The sequence below is a fragment of the Aulonocara sp. 'chitande type north' Nkhata Bay genome, linkage group LG3 (assembly GCF_057382095.1).
Source record: "Aulonocara sp. 'chitande type north' Nkhata Bay isolate Kocher_YH1m ecotype deep benthic linkage group LG3, A_spYH_male_GT1.1, whole genome shotgun sequence".
In the NCBI taxonomy this organism is placed as follows: Eukaryota; Metazoa; Chordata; class Actinopteri; order Cichliformes; family Cichlidae; genus Aulonocara; species Aulonocara sp. 'chitande type north' Nkhata Bay.
In genome coordinates, this window is record NC_141346.1 from 8,222,709 (window position 1) to 8,237,295 (window position 14,587).

At 40.8% G+C, this 14,587-nt stretch overlaps 1 protein-coding gene across 2 annotated transcripts; it reads left to right on the forward strand.

The window, feature by feature from the left end:
* The first annotated feature begins 809 nt into the window (after positions 1 to 809).
* On the forward strand, positions 810 to 11,425 carry LOC147333779 (uncharacterized). 2 transcript variants are annotated; one of them, XM_086269883.1, is made up of 4 exons: positions 810 to 1,182; positions 4,152 to 4,331; positions 9,701 to 10,322; positions 10,575 to 11,425. In XM_086269883.1, exons 1-4 carry the CDS (start codon positions 1,011 to 1,013, stop codon positions 10,768 to 10,770), a joined length of 1,170 nt encoding a protein of 389 aa, XP_086126009.1. In that variant the 5' UTR covers positions 810 to 1,010; the 3' UTR covers positions 10,771 to 11,425. The 2 variants fall into 2 exon arrangements, with proteins under 2 accessions (XP_086126009.1, XP_086126003.1); XM_086269877.1 differs by having other exon boundaries at positions 811 to 1,182; positions 9,701 to 11,424.
* The last annotated feature ends 3,162 nt before the right edge of the window (positions 11,426 to 14,587 follow it).

The following is a 14,587-nucleotide window of genomic DNA, read 5'->3' on the forward strand; positions in this document are numbered from 1 at the left end:
TTAAAACTGGAAAAGGCCCCACAATTGAACCTCACAGCATTTTCATTTGTTCAGAATTACAGATGGTTTGTTAGCGGTTTCTATCCTGTCATAATAAAGCTGTGCCTATAAGGCATCTGGATTTCTGCTGTGATGAGGCTGGGCTGCTGTGTTGCAAACTGTGCCCCATCACAGCAGCCTCATATTTGACCATCCATACTGTATTAGACTTCATGTAAAGACGTTTTTACAGCTGAGTCTGATGGTGTCAACAATAAGAACATATTGAAATGTAGTTCTCTGATTGAGCGTGTTAGACCTTCTACTTTATTTTTAGAAGAAAGTCTTTACCTCCTTTTTCAAACACAGGTTAATTCATTGCAGGTACAAGTGGGTTTGTTTAAATAACAAAGTGAGATTAATTTATTTTATAGTGTAAGGGACAGCCGGCAGGAGTATGCAGGTGTAGCCTCAGGGAGCAGTTTCCTATGAAGCTCACTATTAAAACCCCTGAAAGTCAATGTCACAAAAATGCCCAACATACAGGTTTTTAGCACTTACAGTACTATTATTGAAGTCTGGTTAAACTTTTAATACCCAGCTGTACACAACAATATCGCAATAACAACATTTTCCACAATGTTATAAACTTGTTGTGACAATCACCTTTTTTAAGACGATGGTTTCAGTAACATCACAAATAACACAGGCATTAGAGGAGAATTATAAAATGTGACAGCGTCTCATTGTCACGGTAGCGTGTGTGTATCAGTTTGAGAATCCGTTTTTCTCTTTTGTCCCTCTCAGGACTCCGTAAGATCTGGGGCGGTTTGCAGGGAGTCACGTGACCGCGCACGGCAAACCACAGCAGAGCAGGGATAGGAGCTGCGCTTGCGCAGACATTGGTCCCGGTTTGATTAAGCGGGCTGAGCTCAGAGACACAGTAAAGTATCGCTCCTGTTCCTGTCGATCAAACACCAATAACACAGCGTCGCTGTCGCTTCTATCGACCCGCAGCAGCTGAAGCAGCCATGTGTTCAGCTGAGTCTCTGAGAGAGTTCATACAGGAGAGGCTGACTGCTGTTTGCCAACAAATCTTCTGCGAGGTTCAGAAAACCATCGTCCAGTATGAGGAGGAGATCCAGCGTCAGCGCAGACTGCTGGATATCAGCCGGAGACCCGACACACACTCACACGGCTCAGGTACGGACACGTGTGCTGAGCTTAGGTTCCTCTCTGTTGATGAAGACATGAAAGCTCGTCAGCGTCTCCGGGATTTCTCTGATGTTAGCTGGGAGCAGAAAGCTGTTACCTTGGTGATTAATTTAATTTCGGACTCTAATTTGTGTAAAATATCAGACACTGGGCATCAGCTAAAGACTGCAGTCAGGTGTGTTTGGCTGTGTTTCACAGTCGTACTGAAACATTCAGTGCAGTTTGAGTTCATCTGTGAGATTATTGTTTAGCAGGAGTAAAACCCTGAAAAGAAATAAACGCCTTGATGCTGATAAAGCAGCGAGTTTAAGGCCAGCATGTAGTTCAGGTTTTTAAGTCTTGAGCTGCCCCTGATTTCCTCATATTTTGGTAAACATAGTAAGTATAGTATAAAAAGCAAAACATAGAGTCTAGTCCCGTGAAGAAGAAGAGCCACCTCCACAGGACAAGACTCAGCAGTCCATCTGCATCTAAAGGATAAAGGTCACCCTTTCAAGGATGCCAATGTTCACATTTTGGACAGAGAGGACAGATGGTTTGAAAGAGGAGTGAAAGAAGCATCTATGTCCACTGTGAGCGACCATCTTTGAACAGAGGCGGGGGTTTACGACACCAACTCTCTGCCATTTATAATCCTGTTTTGAGATCCCTTCCCAGACGCCTTAACGCCCACTCACATCCTAGGCCATCTGATCTCAGGAAATCATATGATACGGTGGGGCCAGGTTTGACAATGAACACACACAAAACCTTGGCTGTATTCAGGGTCTGCAGCCTTAAAGGCCGCATTTTAAGGGCGATTACGTCACAGCGACGCGACGAAGGCTGTCCCAATTCAAAGGCTGCTTGAAATGCGTCCTTCATTTCCCTGAATTTTAAGGACGTGGCGGTGTAGACTTCGTGGCCCAACATATCCCACAATGCATAGTGCGGCGGTGGGTGTGGATAATTTTGCCAAAAAAAAAAAGAAGAGTAAACTTTAAGTAAATACTGAATATTATGTCACTTATTTATGTGCAAATGTTTAATAACGAAGAACATTTAAACATTACTGTTGGCCACATGTCGGCAAAGTTATGTGACATTAGTGACGTTTGTACTAACTTGGTTTTAAAGCCTGTACTTTAAAATATACGCCGTTCAATAGCTGAGCTTAATCTTACAGAGAATGATCAAAGCTCGTGTAGAAACAAAAACAAATGAACAAAAGATGTTCTCCTTCATTCCTGTCAAACAAAGCTGTATGAAACGTTTCCAGCTGTTAGTATCATGGTTGCTAGGCAACCTGGGCAGCGCAACGGAGGCTAGACCGTCCCATTTTACAAGCCTCGCACTTCTGGCCTTAGCGGTCTTTGAGTACGCGGCCCTTGAGGATCGTTGAGGCTGCGTACTTTAAGGCTGCAGACCCTGAATTGGGATACAGCCCTTGGCTGATTGTGACCCACACACACATTTTCACACCTTGACTCATGTGATTAGGTAGAGGATCACCAGTCCCTGTTTGTTTAAATCTGAGACTCCCCACTATTTGACACTAGAACTGAAGAAGCTTCTCGGATGAGAGGTGAAACCTCTTCAAACAACTTAAAGAAGTCCAGACGCTTTTCTTTCCGAGCTCCTTAGACTAAACAAGAAGATGTGTCCAAACTTAGCCTTTTTTTAAAATCTTGAGCTAATTGAGAGGGCATGAATTTCTACATGAACATTTACGTCCACTGTGAGCGACCATCTTTGAACAGAGGCGGTGGTTTACAACACCAGCTGTCTGCCATCTATAGTCCAGTTTTGAGATCCCTTCCCAGACGCCTTAACGCCCACTCACATCCTGGGCCATCTGACCTCAGGAATTCGCATGATAAGGTGGGGCCAGGTTTCACAATGAGCTCACCCGAAACTCTGGCTGATTGTGACCCACACCCAGTTTCATGCCTTGACTCATGTGATTAGGTGGAGGATCATCAGGGGGTCCTTTGTTCCTCTCGGAAATCTGGGACTCTCCACCATTTAACACTAGAACTGAAGAAGCTTCTCAGATGAGAGGTGAAATGTCTTCAAGCAACCTAAAGAAGTCCAGACGCTTTTCTTTGCAAGCTCCTTAGACTTTCACAGAAAATTTATTTTTTTCCTATAGGGCATTTACAAAGATCTGCTGATGTTCTTAAAGTTCATGTTTGAGTTTATGTCTTTCTGTATAGTTTCTGGGATGATTAGAATTTAAATTACATTGTTGGAAATAGTTTATTTTGATGCAAAATTTGTGCAAATTTGCATTATAATATATTTTCCTACAGTGTATATAAAAATTGCATCTCAAACATAAAAAAAGAAGACACTAAAATTTCCTGTGGTTGGAAACTGTTTAGTAGAGATGGCACGATACCACGTTTTTATGTCAGATACTGATATGAATCTGATATAGTGTATTTTATACTCAAAGCTTTTTTATAAATATCTTGCTGCATTTTCTATAAGTTCATAGTCAAGTTTTAAAAACCAAAACACTAAAGCTATTCTGTATGCAAAAAATAGCCTGCACCTAAAATATTTCATAGTTCAGCATTTATTATTATTTGAATTTGATGATCTATGACTTAAATCTACTGATCTGAAGGTTGGTTTTTGCCTCCCCCAGTCTGCCAAATATTCTTGGGCAAGATACTAACACCAAGTTGATCTTCGATGCATCCATCAGAGTATGAATGTGTGTGAATGTTAGCTAGAAGGCAAAAATCTTTAAATGTTGCACATTTTATACAGCTCTTTGAGTGATCCTGGAGAGTAGCGCTATATAAGAATCAGCCCATTTACCGCTTATCAGGCGTCACAACAAGATAGGGAGGGTGTTGTGGTATCTCCTCGGCTTGCTGCCTGCATGCATCAAAAAAACAAAATAACTGAGGCTTGGTGGTAAACTAACCTTGGTGGTTTCAGAATTTCACCTCTGTTTCTCTCTTCAGAATTCCAGGAGGATCCAGAGCCTCCACAGATGAAAGAGAGACAGGAGGAGGAACCCTGCAGCAGTCCGGATGGAGAGCAGCTGGCAGTGAAGCTGGAGGCGGACGGTGTCAGAACTGATGATGAGTGGCTCAAACTGCTGGCGACCACCTGGAAACCCGATATAAAGCTGCACAGAATAGGTTTGTAAAACTGGGATGATTCACAGGAAGAAATAAAGGTCAGAACTTTAATAAGCAGCAAGAATGCATCACGTTTCTGTTAAAACCAATTAAGATGCTTCAGTAACAGAGTTGATTGAGATGTTCATTGTCCTTCAAAATCATTGAAGGATATGATATTTCTTTGGAACAGAGATGGGAACAAGTCATTATTTTGCAAGTCTCAAATCTTTATCCTCAACTCTGAAACTTTGAATTTCAAGACCTATTTAGTCTTTTTTTAAACAGTGTTGCAAATATATGTTAAATGTAAATAACAGACCATATGTTCTTTTAAAAATCTGTATTTATCTTGACACACGATGAAACAAGTGTAACTGAACTTACAAAGTATACACAGAGTAATGATAAAATATCACCTCCGTTATACAGCTCAATTAAACTTGGCTGCAATAACAGTCCTTCTTTAAACTATAAATTCACAGAATAAACATTCAATGAAAATTTTCAAAAGCAGACAAACAGTGTAGACATTCGTGAAGTACAAAACAAAGATTCATTGCAGTACATTTTTTTTATGTGTCAATGTGCAAGTTATAAAGATTGAAAAACAAAAATATATAAACTGAACAATGAACAGAAATGTGCACTTTAAGTTATTTCAGTTAATTATTCTGCATTTGCAAAAGACCAAACTGGCCAAAACTCTGCTAGTCATTTGTGCACAATGAATGATGATCATAGCTGAAAACTCCCTTTTGCTTTACACATGCATTAAATTAAAGTCGATTACGTCGTTTAAGCATCATGAGGAGGAGGGTGGTTCCCCTTTTTCTTTGGGGGGGGCTGGGAGTTAGCAACCCTATTACTTAGGGTTTACACAGAAGAGCCACCTCCACAGGACAAGACTCAGCAGTCCATCTGCATCTTAAGGATAAAGGTCACTCTTTTGAGGATGCCAATGTTCACATTTTGGACAGAGAGGACAGATGGTTTGAAAGAGGAGTGAAAGAAGCCATCTATGTCCACTGTGAGCGACCATCTTTGAACAGAGGCGGGGGTTTACGACACCAGCTCTCTGCCATCTATAATCCAGTTTTGAGTTCCCTCCCCAGACGCCTTAACGCCCACTCACATCCTGGGCCATCTGACCTCACCCGAAACTCTGGCTGATTGGGTCCCACGCCCAGTTTCCCACCTTGGCTCAGGCGATTAAAGGATCATCAGGGGGTCCTTTTGTCCCTCTGTGGGGGGTTACTCCCACTGGGTTTAAATCTGGGACTCCCCACCATTTGACCTTAGAACTGAAGAAGCTTCTCGGATGAGAGGTGAAACGTCTTCAAGCAACTTAAAGAAGTCCAGACGCTTTTCTTTGCAAGCTCCTTTGACTACGATGACCTGGATGACTGAGAACCTTCACAGACATTACTTAGGTTGTTTAATATTTCCGCTAAGTACTCTTTAAAATACCAGAATAGAAAGGATGGTGTAGGTTTAAAAGGGTTTTAGAGATCTTTTAAGACGTGATTGCACTAAAATATGTACTGTGCTTTCAATAACACATTTGCCGTTTTTTAATACCACATATGATTTCTTTTTAAGCACGTTTTATATCAAACCGATTTACCAATAGATAGAGCTGGGCGATATAAGATTTTTTTCATATCACGATATGTTTTTTTTGTTTCAGCCGATAACGATATATATCACGATATAAGCCAAATAACTATATTTGTAAGATTTAAATGTACCGTTGCTCACAAGTAAAATGTGAAATAATCAGCAGCTTGTTTTTATTTAAATATTTATTTCCCATAATAAGTTCAACAGGGTAGATGTACTTAAGGAACATGAGACTTTTTCAGATAAATAAAGGCAAATATTGCAAACTACACAAAAGGCAGCCGCTAAAGCGTTTAAGTTTCAAAATAGAACAAATGAAACAGACTAAATTGTCAATTCCACTTAGAAACAAAATATTAATTCTAAAAATAAATCTTAGTTTGTTTTACAGAAGAACAGACAAAACTGACTAACTTTTGTCAATATCAAATAAACTGAGAACTAAAAGGAAATTCTCAATCTCTCCTTGTTGTATAGCTGAGCTTTTCAAACAGTTTTAACAGTTACTTTAGTCTGACAAAAGCCGAATGACGAATTAGCGCTTCCAGTCAGAGACTGAGGCTACGTCCACACGTACACGGGTATTTTTGAAAACGGAGATTTTCCGTTTTCGTTTTAAAAAATAATCCCGTCCACACATAAAGGCAGAAATGAAGGAAAACGCTGCTATGAACATGCCAAAGCAGCAGGTGGCGCTAGATTCCTAACCGTGCAGAAATGTTGGCCAATCAGAAGTCTAGAAGCCTCGGTGGGAAAAAGTAAACAAAGCTGGGGCATAGAAGCAGAACCGAGTCGTATGTGTGGACGGACAGTAACTGTGTGTATATGTAAGCATTTAAACACTGCAGAGAGTAGAATTAACAGTAACAGTATTGTAGAAATTCATTTCACCGACACAATAACGTGGCGCACAGTGTGACATCAAAAAATGCGTTTTCTCCGTTTTTCTGTCCACACGTAAATGCAAAAACTGAGTTTTCAAAAATATCCACCCTGGCCGGAGTTTTTAAAAATCTTTGTTTTCAGTGAATTTCAAAAATACCCGGGTACGTGTGGACGTAGCGCATGCACCAGTTTATTGTATTTCCAGACTTGCTTTCGGCACAATTTACAGTGCACGCTACTCTGTTTTTTGTCAGACTTGAAATAGCCGAAATACCTTCACACTACGGAACTTCTATGGCTCTTCCGTTCGACAATCTCTCCGGCGTTGGAACCATCATCTGTTTTCTCTTCGGTAACCTTCGGTCACGCTCGGTTGATGTTTCTCTAGTCGGCACACTCATTTCCTCCATTACCCGGGCGGTACGGTGGCTGGCTGCTTCCCAAACAAATACACATGTGCGGCTTGGCACTTGTGCTGTACGTAACAAGTCACGCGACGTGACGCTGCGGCTGTGATTGGTTCGGCTCTGCGCTACTTAATTTGAATTGGCTGTTCTTTTTTTTTTCTTTTTTTTAAGAGGACAAGAGCGGCGAGGTCTATCGCAATAGTGTAATTTTTCTATCGAGAAAAAGTTATATCGCGATACATATCGTTATCGTTCTATCGCCCAGCTCTACCAATAGCCCACCATTGTTATTTTTTTTTCTCAATGCACTCTGGGTAGTGACGTCATACGGTTGCACCACATCGAGTTCACAGTTAGCGGCGCATTGGAAATGGCTTCTGTTCAACCTTTCCAGTTTGGACCAGAGCAACCGAGAGAGAGGAAGAAAATAGTTAACCAGCACTTAGTTTTGATGAAGATGAAAACAATCCATCACACGAGGACGAGAGAGTGAGGGAAAACTACTGGTGTGTATGCGGCTACTGCTTTTCAATGGCAACGGCGACTGAGCATTTGTTGTAAAGCACCTAAACTTTTTGAAGCCGTATGTTAATCCAGATGTTCTTTGGGCAGCCCTTGTTAGCCTCCGTGTATTCGGTCTTTAAGTAATAACGTGATGAATCGTGCTTCCGGGCCCAAAGTATTCTGCATTTAATAAGACTATTGTGTTTTTAGCATGTTTTAATGCTTTGTATCTTGTTCTGTTTAATCTCAACAAGCCCCTAAAAACAGTCAGTGATCACTGTCGGCTTCTCGGTTTTTATCACCGCTAGAGCAGGGCGATATGGCCAAAAATATTTATCAGAAGATATATTTGAAAATTTGCGATAACGATATAACTGACGATATAATTTCTGCGACACAAAATACAACTTCACAACTTTACTAGTGCTGAAAGTTTAACCAAAAGGCATTTCCAGTAGAAATGGGCTGACATATCCTGAGCATAACCATGTATAATATCCACTGAAGTTAAAAAGAGGTGTTTTGCTACATTAAACTGCAGTGTGCCAAATAAAAAAAGTCAAATATGTATTTTTTGGACCATAAGGTGCATGGGGTTATAAGGCACATTAAGCGAAATAAAGCAGTCGGATAAATAAAACTTTATTCAACTCATTCTTCTTACTTCCTCCACTTCTGTACCATTGATTCATTAATGCTGTATTCTATCACAGCTGCTCTATTCTCATGTTGCTGCAGTATATTAATGACTAACCTCGTATTGTGGATGGATTATCTCAGTTGTTCTCCTGACTGAAGTTTGGTCCGTTTACAGCATCCTGCCATGTGATTGTATTTGTCTCTAACCATCAGGAACCTTCACATTAACTTTTGTTGAGTGGAAAAGTGTTAGCGTTCATCCTCCAGCTTCATTGTTTTGTTATGCTAACATAGCTGTGTCGCTAGCGATCACTTAGCACATCATTATATACCAGCTAGCCCAACTTCAGTAACCTTACAAACGTCACTGCTGTTTAGTTTCCTGTCTTCATTTATGTTGGAAGTGATAGCAGAGCTGTACGTTTGAATTTTTTCAGAAATCTCTCAGTCAGAACACGGTATATCATGCTTGGGTAACTAGCGAGCTAACTTCCGCTAACTTCCTGCTAGCTTCTAACTCCGTTAAGTGTAATAAATTCTGTTTTCATGGATGCCTGGATGTTAAACTTCATAGTTACACCTGGTAAAGCAGCAATGCTGATGGATTTTATTAAAGATGAAAGAATTTAGACAGTTTTTAACTCTCAGGGATGCTCCAGTGTTCGTTTGACTTTGGGACTTGAAGTGGACGGAGTTTAAGACCCAGATTTACGGGTGCCTTATACGGCAATAACGACGGCCTGCTTGCATGTTCTACAGGGGGAAAAAAGTGCTTTGTTGTGTATCTGATGGACACCAAACCAGTTCCACATCACTGAAGTGGCACCATTTTTACAAACTAATTCTGGTTCATCCATTTCACTCAACAATCCGCTTTTTCCCTTCTCATTCTCTGTTGCCTCCATGCTTTTTCGGCCATGTGCATATGAAAACAAAGGCACTGCGCATGTGCGTTTCACCCATATTGTATCGCGTTTTCTTATCGTTGCTTAACATTGTACCGGTATTACCGTGAACGGTATAATATGGCCCGGCCCTATATCCGACCATTTATTAGAGACTGAAGGGCACTAGGATTCTGCAGCAGAATAATAATCCAAAACATACCAGCAAGTTCACCTTAAGAAAAAGAAAATGAAGATTTCGCTGTGGCGTGACCGTAAAAAGACGGTTTTTCGAAAACCCTCTAATTAATGAATTACAACAGTTCTGCAAAGTTCAGTGGGCCAAATTCTCACTATGTAGAGACCTGTTTATGGTTCAGATCAAAATATATTTTCTCTGGTGATTGTTGTTTTAGAGAAAAAAAAAATTTCCATTTCTTTTTTTTAGACGTCCAACAACTACATGTCTGTGAGGAGGCGGCGGAGGAGGAGGAGCCACTCGCAAACCAGCCAATCTATAGCGAGGTGAGGAGCTCCAGTGTAGACCAGGAGGACCCAGACTCTCCACAGATTAATGAGGAACAGGAGGATCTCTGCAGCAGTCAGAAGGGAGAGCAGCTGGGAGTGAAGCTGGAGCCTGATATCTTCATGGTGACTCCTGCTTATGAGGAAAGTGACCACAGTGAAGCAGAACCAAACAGTGAACAAATCTCTCACAGCTCTGCTGAGAGCCAAGATCAGGAAGAAAGTCACCATGTGGACTTGGGGTTACTTGAAAATGCAGAGTTGAAGAAGAGGAGACTTTGCAGAAAGAAAAGTGACAGTAAGAGAGTAAAAATGGCTGCTGTGTCAGAGAGTCAGGGTCAAAGTGGGACAAGAAAAAAGACTGAACAATGTGACATATGTGGAAAAGCTTTTCAGTTTAAATCACGCCTGATTGCACATGTTAGAGTTCACACAGGTGAGAAGCCTTATTTGTGTAGCACCTGTGGGAAAGTATTCAATTACAAGTCAAAATTGGTTGTTCACACAAGGGTTCACACAGGTGAGAAACCATATTCTTGTAGCATCTGTGGTAAAACGTTTCTCCTTAGATCCCTTCTGACTACACATTTTAGAGTTCACACAGGTGAGAAGCCATATTCCTGTAGCACCTGTGGGAAAGTGTTCGCTTCCAACTCAAAAATGAATGCTCACAGAAGGGTTCATACAAGTGAGAAACCATATCCTTGTATGACATGCGGAAAAACTTTTAAGAGTACAAGCAACCTGAAAACACATGTCAAACTTCACACAGGTGAGAAACCTTACCCTTGTATCACCTGTGGGAAAGAATTTAGTCAATGGATTAACATGAAGCGTCACATGAGGTGTCACACAGGTGAGAAGCCATATAGTTGCAGCACTTGTGGGAAAAGATTCCCTCATCAATCAGGATTGAAAGCTCACACAAATTCACACAAGGGAATGAAGGCTGTAGAATCTGTGGAAAAGGATTTTGTTAATGAGATACGATAATTGATATTGCTTAAAAGTGTTATGTTTAGAAAATGTGGGACAGAGTCATAGCAGTGTGTAGGTGGTAGAGCTCGCACTGACCAGGAGTCAAATCACTGCAACACCTGAGTGAAAAGATGACCGATATTCAAATCAGCATTTTCTGTCCAGAGCAGTAAAAACTCTCAGCATTCTTAATTCAGTTCATTACATTATTCTTCTAATTGTATCAGAGAAACCCTGATGTTACATTTAATGATGGTTAAAGTTCAGTGTGCTCCTTTTCTTCCAGATCATTATTTAGTTCTTTTGTTTATCAACGTGTGTTAAATTTTAAATAAATATTTAATTCATTAAATCAAATTATTTTTGAAGGGCAATCGCTAACATATGTAAGCAGCATAAAAGACAGTTCTGTCTCATTTCAGAGTTTTTCTTTGTTTTGTTGTTTTTTAAAGAGATGTACAAACAGATGTTGTTGTTTTATTTTTTTTAACATTTAGAGAACATGCAGCACAAAAGTGATTCAATTAGTGTTTGTTTATTTGTGTGTTGTAACAATGCTTTTTGATAATAAATCCTATACTACTGCAAAGCCTGTTTCTTTCCCTTTTATATGGAGCCACATTTATAATGAAATTTTTATTCATTGGTTGAGCAGCAGAGTTGAGTATGTAGATTGCATCCATGACAAACCACTTGTTCTGCTATTGTTTCTTGATGTGAGCTTCCAGTAAACCAGGTGCTGAAAATCAGGTGGCTGATTGGCTCGTGATTAGCATGACCCTGATACAGCAGTCCGTGGGTATCTGCTCTAAGCATGCCATATTTAAAAGATTTAGATAGGGTCCATGCTATAGGGCTGTTTCAACTTGGTATTCCACATAACCAAGATTCAGCATTATTTGGAGTGAGACAAAGTACCATCTCCAAACTTAAGACCAAGTTACATAGAATGGGAATGTCATAGATAATTTGCAACGTGCATGTCACAGGAAGACCGTTTCCTCACCTCATCAGCACTGAGGATCTGTAGGAAGTCTTCTTCAGATTTGCAGTCAAGCATTTCAGGATGATATGGCTGATAGCCCTCTAACAAATTTGGAACAGACTGGACACAGTCACTCTTTTGTCGTTTGACTAACATGTGTGTCTCACCTCCTCTTGTTCATCTCTGTTCTATCATTCTCCATCTCCCTCTCTCTCCATCTCCCTCTCTCTCCCTCTTTTTGCTGACAATCATCAAATATACAGTTGAAACCAGATATTTACTCTTCAGATCAAAAAACAAACACTTTTTTAATTTTAACATCAAATTAGACTAAATGTTTATTTTTTTAGATTGATAAATATAAAAAACATATTTGTTAACTTTAAGAGTAAAGAGAGAAACTATCTGTATTTCTTAATTATAAATGGCACCAAATTGTATTCAAAATTAAGCCACACTTATAGAGGTCCACAATTCTTTTCCTGGTGTTTTGGTTGACATCTCTTTGACTACGATGACCTGGATGACTGAGAACCTTCACAGACATGTTGACATCTCTTGATGTTCCCATGTCTCAGAAACAGGCTCTGTGTTTTGCCTTATATGCATCCACAGCTGTGCCACCAGTTTACTCACATGGACTCTACTAACCAATCAGAAGCTTCTTCAGCTCAGAATGGAATCGTCTGGAGTTTTCTTATTAATTAACAATAAACTTAGTGTATATGTACTCCTAAATTTGATGAAAGTGATAAAAATAGAAGCTCTGTCTATCTTTATTCTGACATTTAACTAATTCAAAAGATATTTCAATATTTATTTATCCAAAACAAAACAAGTTTACTCTAAATTGATGTTGTACAGTAAAAAAATGTTCTTGTGTTTTCCATAAAGTGTATGTAAATATCTGGTTTCAACTGTGAATATACTGCTGTGTACTGAAGTTCCTCTTGCTTTTGCATAGAAATATACTGAACAACATACAAAGCATAATATATAAAATAACATCTACCAGAGTTTTTCTTTGAAAGAAGCTCCTTATGTCCATTCTTGTATATCAGTGCATTACTGAAACCGATTTATTTAGCCGTGGAGGGAAACAACTGAAAATATGAAATAAACACACATGTAAGCTAAGACTCTCTAAAGAAACAGCATTGTTGTTGTTCGGCTTTTCATTTCGCCATTTGTTGATTCACTCGAAGAGTAAGTAACGTCATATGGGTCAAGTGATCTGTTTGATATCAATCTTTCACGATACATATTTACATTATTTGTACAGTACGAATGATTTGCTTTGGTACCTGGTCGAACTTCAGTTCTCCTCTGTCTGCCTGGCTCCGTTTCTCTAACAGCACACTCTCATGCAGCAGCTGCCCCGCCCCGCTTAGTGCCTGAGCTCGGAACATACCAATACTAGGGGGGATTTACGCACAGTCGTAAATTCCCACAGTGTGCGCTATGTGCTTTAAATATTGTGTGTAGTTTTTTGCTTAATACAGTTGTCATCCAGGCATCTAATTATGAAAAAATTACACTCCAAAAGACCCCAGGCTTCTGAAAAAACAACCCGGGCTTAAGCCCAGTAAGCCACCCCCCCGCTCCGCCACTGGCTCCAGACATCCAGAGGCACCAAGAGCAAAGAAGACCAAGGAAGACCAACGGAGGGGCAACCGTGCCACTGTCCCGTGATGTGACGTGCCCGAGATAGGCCTCCTCCCTGGGGACAGCTTCCCTGCTGACCCCAGTAGGCACTCCCAGACTCTGCAACCCACCAAGGAAAGGGGGCCCAGGCCCATCCGGACCGGGGCCCAGTTCAGCAGCGCCGCACGGCCCCACAGAGCCCGGGACAGCCCACCCGACCCCACCACAGAGAAAACTGCACCCACCCCATCATCCACTCATCTTCCAGACTACACAAGACAATAGACACAATTTTTTAAAAACCTCCCTAAAATGTTTAATAATAATGGATTTATATAGCGCTTTTCAAGGCACCCAAAGCGCTTTACAATGCCACTATTTATTTTCATTCATATATTCATTTATATCATTATATCATATCATATCTGAGACTCCCCACTATTTGACACTAGAACTGAAGAAGCTTCCCTATTGCCCATCACCAGTGGGCAATAGGGTAAAGTGTCTTGCCCAAGGACACAACGACCAGGACAGAGAGCCCGGGGATCGAAGCGGCGACCTTCCGGTTACAGATGTGCTTCCCAACCCCCCTGAACCACGGTCGCCCCCAGAATTGAATTCAAAATCCTGCTCCTCACATACAAGGTCTTAAATAATCAGGCCCCATCTTATCTTAATGACCTTGTAGTACCATATCACCCTATTAGAGCACTTCGCTCTCGCTCTGCAGGCCTACTTGTTGTTCCTAGAGTATTTAAAAGTAGAATGGGAGGGAGAGCCTTCAGTTTTCAGGCCCCTCTTCTGTGGAACCAGCTTCCAGTTTGGATTCAGGAGACAGACACTATCTCTACTTTCAAGATTAGCTTAAAACTTTCCTTTTTGCTAAAGCATATAGTTAGGGCTGGACCAGGTGACCCTGAATCCTCCCTTAGTTATGCTGCAATAGACGTAGGCTGCCGGGGGATTCCCATGATGCATTGAGTTTTTCCTTTCCAGTCACCTTTCTCACTCACTATGTGTTAATAGACCTCTCTGCATTGAATCATATCTGTTATTAACCTCTGTCTGTCTTCCACAGCATGTCTTTATCCTGTCTTCCTTCTCTCACCCCAACCGGTCGCAGCAGATGGCCGCCCCTCCCTGAGCCTGGTTCTGCCGGAGGTTTCTTCCTGTTAAAAGGGAGTTTTTCCTTCCCACTGTCGC

What these genes read in the sequence shown, in the direction of transcription:
- LOC147333779 (XM_086269877.1), top strand. Translation starts at nt 1,011, where the DNA reads ATGTGTTCAGCTGAGTCTCTGAGAGAGTTCATACAGGAGAGGCTGACT. An exon ending in CACACACTCACACGGCTCAG is followed by an intron (nt 1,183 to 4,151) that starts GTACGGACACGT and finishes TTCTCTCTTCAG; the next exon opens with AATTCCAGGAGGATCCAGAG. An exon ending in TATAAAGCTGCACAGAATAG is followed by an intron (nt 4,332 to 9,700) that starts GTTTGTAAAACT and finishes TCTTTTTTTTAG; the next exon opens with ACGTCCAACAACTACATGTC.